The sequence below is a fragment of the Pagrus pagrus genome, assembly GCF_965226575.1.
Source record: "Pagrus pagrus genome assembly, chromosome: 23".
In the NCBI taxonomy this organism is placed as follows: Eukaryota; Metazoa; Chordata; class Actinopteri; order Spariformes; family Sparidae; genus Pagrus; species Pagrus pagrus.
Window position 1 is genome coordinate 20405629 of NC_140205.1, and position 13439 is coordinate 20419067.

The 13439-nt window shown below is 38.1% G+C and overlaps 1 protein-coding gene across 1 annotated transcript; it reads left to right on the forward strand.

The window, feature by feature from the left end:
* The first annotated feature begins 2685 nt into the window (after positions 1 to 2685).
* Positions 2686 to 9431, forward strand: LOC311252845 (sorting nexin-4-like). The gene is made up of 14 exons (XM_084346415.1): positions 2686 to 2835; positions 3301 to 3425; positions 3591 to 3729; positions 4210 to 4359; positions 4452 to 4499; positions 4594 to 4649; positions 5148 to 5220; positions 6647 to 6708; positions 7158 to 7223; positions 7388 to 7477; positions 8563 to 8662; positions 8810 to 8955; positions 9086 to 9200; positions 9287 to 9431. The coding sequence occupies exons 1-14, from the start codon at positions 2704 to 2706 to the stop codon at positions 9332 to 9334; spliced, it is 1350 nt and encodes a 449-aa protein (XP_084202541.1). The 5' UTR covers positions 2686 to 2703; the 3' UTR covers positions 9335 to 9431.
* The last annotated feature ends 4008 nt before the right edge of the window (positions 9432 to 13439 follow it).

Genomic DNA, 13439 nt, shown 5'->3' on the forward strand with positions numbered 1-13439 from the left:
GTTGTTTTGTTTATTTGACTGCCTGCAACAAATGGTAAGACTAGAAAACACAACCAGGATGCCACATGATCAATCATAATACATTGCCACAAAGAGCTTTTTGAAACAATGTATTTTAATAAGTACATGTTTAGGGACTACATAATCCGATTACAAACAGTAACCATAATCTTTGAAAAAAGTGTCTAATTGTATCATTGTTAAATTATCAGGGATTACTCAATTACATTTTTGACTACTACTTTAAAATATTTCACTTTTAAAATGATGAACTTATTTGTGTCAAATACAATATGTTCCACTGAATATCAAAGTAAATTACTCCTCCGAGGTTGCCAGTTTTATTAATGGTGTCTTAACTAATGATGATAAAGGAGTTTTAATTCCCTTTTATGGACATTGAACATGGAAGATGAAATTTTGAGTAAGTGCTTCTCTTGTGTTACAACACCAAAGTCCTCATGTGGCCTCTGATTTAAAAGACAGCAGCAACAACATCTTACACAAAAGAAACAGAAACATCCCAAATGTTGTAGAATGCACACAGTACACCTGAGAAAACTACTAAAACTGGTGAAATGGAAACTGGCCCACTGCAGGTTGTCCAATAAGAACCTAACCAGACTTGTCTGACTGTACAGTCAGGAAAGTTTATTGAAGTTTTATGCATGGCGAGATATAGGCAAATAATGAAGAATGTAAATTAAAACTTGTCAGTATAAACCACATTGTATCTCTGTACATAGAATTTACATTCACTCTATATGTACCAGAAAGACATTCGACTACCAGTGCTACCACTTTAAATGTGTCAACATAGAAAAAGCAGCCACATGAATCCCCAGGTTATAAGGCTGAGGTAGAATTAGCATACCTTGCATGAGATAAAATGATTACATTAACACAAACTGAGAGTTTGCTACATCAATTACAACTCAGTTATCCACTACAGCACAAATGGTGACATGCACCTCGAATGTCACTCAATGCACTACTTACTGCATAAACCATCCATGCAAAGAAAAAAAAACAGCAACAGCATTATTAACAAAGAGATAGCTACTGAATCTCTCTCGCTAAAGTCTAGAACTTTCTGCACACTGCAGCCTACTCAAACACTAGTGGACTTAGTCCTTAAGTTTCCAAAGACAGCAAGGCATCAGGACCAATAACACTTACGCTTTTGGTTACACACAACTTCAAGAAGACCAAAACGGGAAAATACATATGTGAAAAGTCTGTTCACAGCCGCTGCAGTCCTCTCGAGCTGCCTGAGTGGAGCTGATGAGTAAGAGGGCTGACTGTCGTCACTGATTGTTCAGGCATCAGGACAGTCCAAATTACAGCTGCGTTGCTAACAATAAATTAATGGCAGCTACAGTCCAGAGTCCATTTCATTAGTATAAAGTGCAATATGTTCAATGTTTGATTTGGAATGTAATCCAGAAATCATCTAAAAGAATTCAGAATAGATTACCAATTAGCCTGGAAATTACAAAAATTGCCATGTAATTTGTGTCCAGTAACCGACTACATTTTAAAGTGGTGTGACCCAACCCTGTGAAGCACAGTATTATCTCTGTTGATCTAATCAAAGGCTTTCTTGAAATGAACAAAACAGGCCAACATTGATTCCTCCTCTTCTATTCTTGCTCTCACCACAGAAGATATGGGATTAATATAATCGAAACATGTCCATGGAGGTGATAATTCATTTGACAAAAAAGGAGGCAATGAACCACACCCCATTCAAATGATAAGTAGGCCTACATTTATGTGATATGTGATGTAAAATTACACAAAAAAAAGCCAAAATTACACTTATTCAGAGGAAGAGTTAAGAACAGTGATTCCCTTATCTGATGTAGAATCACGCAATTTTGGAAAAAAAGGCATGTTTTTAGGAGCTTTGCACAAAACTCTGTAACATTTTTTGTGGCTCAAGTAAGGTGACACCCTGTCGCCCTCTATTGGCCAGCTGTCCCTGACTTTAAGTACAGTTTTGAGGAACCTGTACTTTACGTGAGTATTCCCATTTTCTGCTACTTTATACATCCACTCCACTACATTTCAGAGGTCAATGCTGTACTTATTACTTCACTACATTTATTTGATCATTTCAGTCGCTAGGCTACTTTGCATGCTGCCTCAGAGCCAAAATAGCACATTTAAACATAAATAAATAAAATAAAATGTACTTATTTTAAAAGCAATTGGTTAAAAAAAAAAAAAAACACTGATTCTGACCATCTGAAAAATGCTGAACATCAGATCGATAATTGACCAGGCCAATAATCAGCTGACCCATAGCATACAGTGTATGCATGCATGTAAATATTTGTATAATTTAGGCCTACTTGTACTTTTAATTGGTATCATTTAGTACTAAATCAATCACATTTAGTACTAAATGTACTAATACATTTATTGCCAGAAAAATACTTTTGATACTGAAGTACATAAATTAACAGACACCATTAGTCTTTTACTTGAGTTGGCTACAATTGGTATGGGTAACTTTTACTTTAATCAATATAATATTTTAACATCATATCTTTACTTTTACTCAAGTATGACTTCTGGGTACTTGTAACAGCTGCCCTGTCTACATGAGTGGTGCTGAGGGGCTCCTGGAATCAGCATCACAGAACCTCTTCCTCCTCACGCATCACCACTGTGGCTGGATGATGTGTGGGTTTGCGCATGCGCCCTGGCTCAGCAACAACATCAGGAGCAGAGAGGAGGATGGCGGAGGATGGTAAGGAAGAGCCGGTGGCGACGGACGGCGATTCAGACCACACGGCTGCAGATGGGAGTTACAGCTTGAACAACACGGTAAAACAGTGACTTGTCCTTCTCATTCCTTTTTGTGAAAGTGTTCGTAGCACAAGCCTGGCAGCGGGTAAAGGCTGTGTTAACCTCACATTGTATTTGTTGACCGCTGGCTAACAGTTTAAAGCTCAGGGCAGGGCTAGCTTACATTATGTTGTCGAGAAGCTAGCTAAATATAAGTTAATACACGTTCATTCAGCGTCATTGAGTTAATATGTTTACCACCATTTGAATTGTTTTCTCCCTGCTGCACGCTGATGTCATGTATGTATGCAGTATGCAGCCAGTCAGTTATTTTCATGCGAACATTAGTTCTTGATTAATAATGTGTCCTAGTTTATATGGACAGCTGTTAGCTTGTATCCTAGCCAGACACAAATGTGTAGACGTGTGGGAACAATGGCACAGCTGTGTTACCAAGAGCTGTTTCATTGGTTGTTGCTGGTTCTGTGTGATGTTGTGGTTCAGATGGTGGAGGAGGGCTCAGCGCTCCTTCGCAGGATGGAGATCTGTGTTGCTGAGGCTGAGAAAAGGAGTGGTAAAAACTCAGTCAACATGCAGGAGACATTCACCGTGTACCTCATCGAAACACGGTGAGAACAGCACTCCCCTTATCAGTCATTTGACAGGCAGCACTGTGGGTTAAGCTGAACCCTGAACTTCCTTGTTTTTGCTCTGTGTTTCATGAATTTACTTCTGTCTTTTGTCACTGTGGTAAAATGAGATTACAAAGTTGTCCTGTGGCTTCGTCTTTAAAGGCCAATGGATGCAGTGGCTGAAGGTCGTAACCTAGCCCCCGACTCTCTGTGGAGGAGATACAGTGAATTTGAACTGCTGAGGAATTACCTAATAGTTACCTATCCTTACATCGTGGTCCCCCCGCTGCCTGAGAAGAGGGTGAGTCCAGTTTAGCTGTGCTTTCCAATCCCTGTTCAGTGATGCTCAAAGGATGCAGCCTTGCTGTATATCCTTAAAGATGTAATATGACTGGAACCAACCAGCTGCCAGATAGTAATGATAGCAATGAGAGGTATTATCAGTTTGATTGCAGTCAATCAAATATTAGCATTGCCTCCAGGAATTTTCTCAAGTTTGTTCAGAGCAACACAGAAATTAGGAAATACGAGGCCCTTTTTTTTACTCTTGTGGCCTCAAAAAGGCAAAACCAGGCCAGGTCAGTGGTTTTCTCGAGGTAAAGTGGTGGTTTATCGCCAACAATTTCCATTTATAGAAGATTAAACCAACCCAATTAGATGAGAATGGTTCGACTGTAAGTATTACAAATGATACACCAAATCATGTACCTAAATCAAGCTTTAGTAAGGAAACTGAGAAAATGTGAGGAGAAAAGCTGAATGTTTGTTCTCTTGCATACAGGCAGAGTTTGTGTGGCACAAGCTGTCGGCTGACAACATGGACCCAGACTTTGTGGAACGCCGCAGGGTCGGGCTTGAGAACTTCCTGCTTCGTGTGGCCTCACATCCAGTCCTCTCCAATGACAAGATCCTCCACCACTTCCTCACTGAGGTACTTGCTGCAGCTGTTGGTCAGTCCAGTAGTTCAAGTGATCATTTATAAGTCAGTGGCTGATGAACTTTTTTCACTGCTGTGTGTGGCAGGAACACGGCTGGAAGGAAGTGGTGTATGAGACAGGATTCCAGGCAAAGGTACTGGATATTTGTGGAGCTTCTATGTCTTGATTCTTACAAAGATGTTTGGGTGTTCACAAAGCTTGACCACTTCCTGTTACTGCTGTTGCAGGCAGATTCCAGGCTGAGAGCTCTCAGTGCCACCTTCAGGGTGAGAAATCCGGATAAGTAAGTTAATGTTTCCATAACATACTATAAGAGGAGCTCAGTTGTATAAAAAATGTTGCCAGAAATAATCATATTATAATAATAATACCACTGAGATATTTTAAAGTTTGAGCTGTATGTTTACCCAAGCTACTAACTAATAACTAGATACAATGAGATGTTAGCTTAACGTGTTTGTAGGTAAATGGATGTTATGTTATTTGTTAGTATTATCCATTTGAAAAGAAACTGTACTAAAATAGTGCTCACATTTGAGAACCCCAAGCCATCAAATGTTTGATATTTGTGTTTAAAAAGTTACTTTGACTATCAAAATAAAGAATAAAGATATGATATCCTTGCATCTCTAGATTCATCAGATATAAAGAAAAAGAACAAATTTAATTAAATTGAGGGTAGAATGAATACATATACACTTTAAAATAACTAGGTAGAACATAAGTAAATGACATTTTATTTCACTGTCTTCTGTACGTGACTTTATTTTCTCTTACTCAGACGTTTCATGGAAATGAAACACTACAGCGATGAGCTGCAGTCTCACACTTCTCAGCTACTCCGAGCACGAGCAGTAAGTCCCTCTTTCTCTTTCAGACACACACACACACACACAGACACACACACACACACACACACAGACACACATGTTTTCATGCTTGCTTAAAATCAATTTAAAAATGACAATGGCTGATTTTTCTGGCCACATGAGGGCAGCAGAGAAAAGTTATGAACACAACAAAACTTGTTAGCAAAGCCCAATGCTCTGCTATACAGGTCAGCCACAATATTAAAACCATTGGCAGGTCACATAAATAACATTTATCATCTCAATACATTTCAGTAGTCTGTAGGAACACCTTGGGTCCTGGAACTCATGTGGATGCCACTTGACATACACCACTGACCCAAACACTGTTGCAGACTTAGTACACCCCCTGATGGCAAAGGCCCTCCCCAATGGCATAGTCCACCCCAGCTGGGCAATGTGCTTAAGAATTGTGACAAAAAGCTCAAGGTGTTGACCTGGCTTACACATTCCCCAGATCCCAATACCATGAAGCATTGGGCTGTATTGATCGAGTGGGGGTGCCTGTCAACAGTTTCATCCACATGAATGCCAGGACCCAAGGTTTCCCAGAAGCATATTGCGTTGTAACACACTGATCAATGTTATTCACTTCACCTGTAAGTGTTTGTAATGTTGTGGCTGATCGGTGTATGTTCACCAGCTAGTCTCTAACTGTGTCGGTCTGCTGTTTGTTGCTGAGCAGGTCATATCCAGATGGTTTTTAGGACTTTTTCTCTGAAAAGAGCTGCCTGTTGCAGCAAACAACAACACTATTAGGGCAGTGAGAGTGAACCAAAACAGTAAAGATGGGGTCAAACTTAATTAATATAGCACCTGACACCAGCAATGCAAAGCAAGCAACACAACAGTGACTTTATAAGCAACAACAGATCATAAAAAACAAGTTTTCAGCTACTTTTTAAAGGCATCAACAGAGACATAACATGTTTAAACTGGCTAAATCTAGAGTTGTATCTCTGTCCAGATTAAAGCAAAATGGCTCCTTTAGAGAACACTGTCCAAAATGTAACAACTATACACAATGGTAGGTGTATAGAGTGGAAGCAACCAAAGCTGGAGAGATTTGTTATATTGTATCGTTACAGCAGCGCAACTGTATAAAACAGTGTTCAGGGGGTAACCTAATGATATTAATATGAAAGAACGGATGCAGTATTTACAGGCACTCCAAACACCAAGCTGCAAACAGCTGCTACACAACAACTTGTCAAATCTGTTCCTCCTGTTAAAGTAACTTGACACTAATTAGAGAGCACAAATTATTCATTTGTGCCTATAAATAAAAAAAAAGATACTACTGACAGCTGCTGGGCTCCTTAAGCAGGAAATTTGAATTCATCAAGAAATATTGACTATAGTTTTAATTGTTTGAACTCTGAGTTTCCTTTTTCTTCTGTCTCTCTTCTAGAGGGTTGCAGATCGACTCTACGGTGTTTACAAAGTCCATGGGAACTATGGAAGAGTCTTCAGGTTTGAGAACAAGAACATGATAATGTATCTGTGCATGAATTATTGATGAATGTTTGTCCCATTATCAAGTCAATTATTATAAGTTCAGAATCACACCATGAAGGGCTTCAACATCTGTACAGCATACAACACCCTCTATCCTCAGACACTACTAAAAACTTCAACATGGCACAGTGTGTCTCCTAATGACAAAAAAGACATGGGGGGAGGGGGGCTACCTTTAAAAATGTTATTCAGTCCCAGAATTTAGGGCCATTTGAATGTGACCATCATTGTTATTACAAATACAGTAAAAATTAATTCTACTCTACATATCCAATACTGGAAAACAAACCTCTGTTTTTAAGACTATATTTCCTCCAACATAGCAGTGTGTGTGTGTGTGTGTGAGATTGATTCTCCTTGCTATTTTGGAAAATGTGTGTGTGCATCTCACGTGTTCACTACAGTGAGTGGAGCGCCATCGAGAAAGAGATGGGAGATGGACTGCAAAGTGCTGGTCATCATATGGACGCGTGAGTATTTGAGTCTGGACTTGCTGTCTTGTCATAATCTGATAATCCTATCTCTCTCAATTCCTCGACAAATGTTATCTCTATATTTAATACAGCAGGATTGTTACTGCACTACCAGCTGTGTTGCTTGTCAATACAAATGTTTTTTTGACACACACCTGTAGATATGCTGCCTCAATAGATGATATCTTAGAAGAAGAGGAACATTATGCAGACCAAATGAAAGAATATCTCTTCTATGCTGAAGCTCTGAGGTAAGACCCAACTTTAGCAGCACCTTCACACAATATGTTAGAGGCCTATGACACAGCGGTGCCATGAGCTTTATAATGTCCCCAGTTGGGGTCTTGTTGTAGAGAGTTCCCACAGCTTCCCAATACACCTTACTATTATGTTTTGTCCTTTTTTCTGATAAAGTCAAAGTAGCCATTTCATCATTTCACTAACACAATTCTTCTGTCGGGGAGATTATTTCTGGTGGCATGGTGTAGATAAATTCTTAAGAAAACATCAATGAACACTGATTTCGGGTGGTAACACATTACTGGACATATTTACAGCAATATTATTATGAAAATTATATTTGCAACATATCATATTTCTCTGTTAGTGCTTCATCCAGCCTACTTGCCTCTGTTGCTACAACAGAACACATTGGTATGATAACCATATGATAAATGAAAATTACAGATGTCCCGATAGAGTTTTTTTTGCCAGTACAGTAAAAAAAAAATTCTGATTTTGATTATCTTTTTTTTAGCTTCTAACAGTCCATTGATCCAGCTGCAATGATTAATCCATTAATCGCTTAGTTGTCAACTATTAGTTTATCACCACCTATTTTAATAATTGATCAGTACTTTGAAGTATTTTTTAAAGAAAGAAAGTCACAATTCTCTGATTCCAGCTTCTTAATGTAATTATTTTCTTATTTCTTTCCGCCCTCTATGACAGTAAACTGAATATCTTTGGGTTGAGGACAAAACAAGACATTTGAGGACATCGTCTTGGGCTTTGGGAAACACTGATAAACATGTTTTACATTATTTCTGACATTTTAGAGACCAAACAACTAATCAATTAATTAAGAAAATAATCAACAGATTTATCGACAATGAAAATAATCATGAGTTGTAGCCCAATCTAAACTTTGATAAACTCACAATGCTTAGATATAATGCTGATTATAATGCTCATTCATGAACTTATTTTTGGCAACTGGTCGTTGTTATTGTATCACATCAGTGGTCACTGGATCTCTTTCCTCTGCTGTGTTGAAAGCTTGTGTTAGAGGATAAGAGCAGAAATTGATATCATGTTGTACACTTTGCTTTGGCAGAGCAGTGTGCAGAAAGCATGAGCTGACCCAGTTTGAGCTTGAGATGGCCTCTCAGGACCTCATCTCCAAGAAGCAGCAACGTGAGGAGCTGGCTACAGGGGTACACTACTGTTATACTCATATTCCTTTATTCTTCCTCTCTCTGCTATTCTTGGTCAGTGATGGCTGATTTTGTGATGTCAAACAAAGGCCTGTAGATGTTAACAACTTCCAAACTAACGGTTTTCTGTGTTTATATCTTCCTCAGATCGTGCGGACGTTCTCCTTCAAAGGCATGACCAACAAGCTTTTTGGCCAAGAGGCACCTGAGCAGAGGGAGGCCAGACTGAAGCTGCTGGAGGAGCTGATAGCAGAGGGTGAAGAGACCATCAAGGAGAAAACTGTCGAGTGCGAGTGAGTCACTGCTGGCAGACTACGTGTGAAAGCATACATAAAGGTTTTGACTTATTAGCAGAATATCACAATCTGTCCTGAGCTGAAATATAATATTGTTTGTGTGCTTTTTTGATCTGTTTTTCTGCAGAGAGCATGTTGAAAAAGCATGGGTGGACATGCAGCGCTTTAAGGAGCTGAAAGACAAAGATCTGCGGGAAGCACTCATTAACTATGCTGTTATGCAAATCAGCATGTGCAAAAAGGTACAAAACAGCACATGAGCGTGTTTGAATGAATTTGATCATTTCACATTTGTTCGAACTTCGTTTTCTTCTCTCTCTCTCTTCAGGGAATACAAGTGTGGAGCAATGCCAAAGAATGTTTTCTCAAGATGTAAAGATGAAGCCATATTTAAAGGATGTCCACCCAGTGAACATCAGTGAAGCTTACTGTAGTTGTGGATGCTGGTTGAAGTCTGAAAACAACCACAGAAAAGTGACAAAATTGTGTGTAAAGATAATGTTATTCCAAGTGTTGATACAAAATGGGTTAATATGCAACTAATTTCAATAGTGATCTACATTCACTATTAACATTTTGAGGAGTGGACATGGGGGGTGATAAGAAGGTGTGTGATGGAACTCACAAAGCACATGGCTGAGACCAGGGTTCACAGCGTTGACTCTTTGAATATTAAAGTCATCACTCAACAGATCGTTTTCTTTAACCTTAAAGAGATCACTCGACATTTGTACAAGTTAAAATCATTTAACTAGTTCTGGGATCAATAAATTGACTTTGGGCAGAGAAAGATACTATTTAGTTGTATCATGGGAAGTGTATGATTCAGGATTTTTGGACTTAAAGTCTGGTTATCTCAGACACTGCTGCATGGATATTCACTATTATTTTTTAATTTTGTATCTTCTCAGTTGCCCAACTTAAAGAAAATTGTACTAAATTGCTTGAGGACACTGAGGGTGCCTTCACACATACAGTATGTACTGTACTGTAGCCTGTTAGTTCAGTTTGTTTAGTGGTGGTAAAGCCTGCCAATCAAACTCTGGTACTGAGAGGGGAAGGTCCAGTTCCAATTGTGGTTTGTTAATGGTGTGAAAGCAAAACAGACATAGGATTTTTTGAAAGTCGTCATTTTAGCATAAATTCAACCCCTGGTGCTGGTTTCACATAGAAAGACTTTGACTATGGCTTGGATCAAACTAATAGTCATCTAAATGCATCCTTTATTCTTACATGTCATGAATTCTGGGTAATTTTTGACTTTTCCAAAATGGAAAAAAACGTTGCTGACCAAGAAACCAAACTTCTTGGCTATGTTTACGTCTGGAAGAATTCCACTAATTCACTAAGGAATTTGTACAGGGAGTGTTCAGTCCAGAATGTAACTTCCAGTGGCAGAACATCTATGTAGCAGAGCTGAGCTGCTGTGGCTTCTTAATGTGGCAGTACCTGAACTTCTGCTAACTGGTCAGTCAGGTTAAGGATTGTTTCTTGGCCAACTGCAGTCTAACACTCTTTCCTTTATTTTTATTCACTTCACAAACACATACCACGTGACCATTCACATACCCTGGACATATGCATGCCAATAGAAACAGGAAGCAGAAAAACCTATGACCTATTTTTACTTTTAATTCTCTGCACTTGCTTACACTTAATTTTATTTATTTATTTTCGAATATGTTACAGGTACCAGGCTGGTACAGGGGCAACAGGTAATTGTACCTGTAAATAGCACAAAAATAGTTAGGTAGGGAAAGGTGACTACTGTAAACAGTTCAGTGTTAGCCTGGGGTTAAGGTGGCTAACTCTTCACAAACAAGTCTAGTAAGACTTTTTTTTGGAAGCTTCTCTCTGCCTAAGAGCAAATTTAAGACAAGACCAACACTACAGACCAGTTTAAAATATATTTGTAAATCTGGCCCGAGAGGTGTGTTATGACTTATGATGCCCAGTTGCAGTCTGGAAATAATAATGCTCATAAATCATTTCTTACCAGAGAACATGAATAAACTCACCAGGTACAATTAAGTGCAACACAACCTGCCATCAGTCACCAGAATTTAATTTCTCCATGTGGGCCCATGTAGAGCTGATCTTAGTTGACAAACCTGTCAAATGTCTTGCAGTCCATTTGGCTTCATGTTAACCTGTCTTGGTGAGTGTGAACCAAATTGGACCAGAACCTCAGGGGAAGAAATTGTCCTTGGTCCAAACCAAATGAACTTGAATTACAGGTGTGAAATGGACTGCCTATATAAACCTCAAGTACACTGTAGTGCTGAATAGCATCTAATCATGCTCAAGTTGCCAGGAGTGGATCTTGTAATGGAAACAAATCATGATAAAAACAGTATCTAAGTGGCATTCACTCCCCAACTTTTCTCTGCTATGAGGCAATTGCTTACATGTATGCTTGAAATGAACAAGTCAAAGTGAAGGGTGTATAAGATGTGAGATAGATGATTCTCAGTTTAAGATGATTTTATTAAAGTTCAACTGAATTTAACCTCCATTTATCGACTGAAACGTTTTCTATTAATTGTTCTATTATTTAAATAACATTTGATTTCCTGTTTTCGAGGATCGCCAGCAATAAGCTTTGTGAGTGTATTTATGAAGTTTTCGTAATTCCATTTGTCCGTAACCTTTCATATTTCAAATTTTAATGTTTAATTTGGATGTCACTCTTGTTTGTTGTTTATTTTAATACAAATGTGTCACACCACTGACTGTATTGAGTTCTGTTGTTTGTCCTTTTAACCTACACCATAATCCAGATGTCTGTTATACTGTGGCTTTATTTGAGCTTTACACATAGAACAGGCCTTGCAGTGCATCAAAAGCTCTGAATGTGAGGTAGAGGAATCTGCTCTCTGTGTTTATTCATCTGATGATCTGAAAATGTTTTAGAATAAAACAGAATTTACTGAAGAATGTGCTTGTTTCACAAGGATTTAGAAGACAGGACAAGAATGCATATTGGCTACCTCTAAATGAAATTTAGCATCAAACGTCTTGCATATAAGCCAACTGGATTTTCCCTCTCGTAAAATGATTCATTTCAAGTAGTAAGTGAATAGAATGGCTGTAATCATACGGTGGTGGAGAATATGTGAAACCAGATTTATCACCTCTCCTGTGATTGCTGACGTTGAAAACAGCAGTTGACAAAACAATCTCCTCACAAGGACCATTAGTAGGTCTTCTGAAGCGAGAGTTTTCCTCCAGTCTTTACAATGTATTACTCCATGACAACTAGGCAAACTGCCAAGGAAGATAAGATCAAAAAGAGATGAAAGAATCTTTCTGAGTGTAAAAATACTCCCTTACAAGTAAACTTTGCGGTGGCCCTGAGGGTCAAAACAAAATAGCAAGTTTGTCATTGTTGCTTTTTCTGAATTCTTGTATTTTGACCCACAAGGCCACTGTGGAAATTCCTGCATGCAAAATGTTACTGACGATAAAGCAGAGAGGTATTATTAAAATGTACTTAGTATGTCAAAGGTAAAGTACTCCATGCAAAACAGCCCCTTTCATAGTGTTTTCATACTGTATATAACAATATTAACGCCTATAAATTAACAAATTAGTAGCGTTTTAATGTTAGCTTGTAAAACCACTTCATCATGAATATGATTAGAAATCCATATTACTGAGTTTTAAAAGTCCAGTTTTCTAGAATAAGTGAAAAAAGAAGAATAGAAGAAAATAAATTGGGCTACCTGGTTCAATACATTTCATAAAAACAGTTGACTTCCAATAAAAGATGTTGTAATCAACTCACTGGCAGAAAGAAAATGAAAATTCAAGACAAATGATGGTCAAACATAACAGTAGGTTTGTGTGTGCAGTAAGCAAAGTGGTTAATCTGCCAAGTGACTCCAGCAGTCATTCAAATGCAGTCAAGTATTTCTGTCCTGCATTTAGTCAAGGCAGTATTGTAAAGAAAAATACTTGAAAAAAACTTTTTTTTAAAATACTGCGTTAAAATATTATTTTGGTAAAAGTGAAAGTCACCCATATGAATAGTACTTGAGTAAAAGTCTAGTATCAAAAGTAATCCCTGGCAATAAATGTACTTAAGTGTCAAAAGTACAAGTAAAAGCAAGTTATACATATATTTACGTGTATGTATGTATACACGTTTATTATGGGTCAACCAATCCAACACCTGTTTTTTTTTTTTGTTTTAAACTGCTGATAAATTAAATGAATTTCGAAATGCACTACTTTGGCTCTGATGCAGCGTGTAATCTGCAAAGTAACTAGTCACCAAATGTATCAAATAAATGTAGTGGTGCACAATATTTGCTTCCAAAATGTAGTAAAGTATTAAGTAGCAGAAAATGGGAATACTCAAGTAAAGTACAAGTACCCCAAAACTGTACTTAATCAGTGCACTTGAGTAAATGTTTCTTAAACTCTCCTACAAATAAATGTTTAATTTGGCTGAAATGACTAAAACTCAACCATACAGT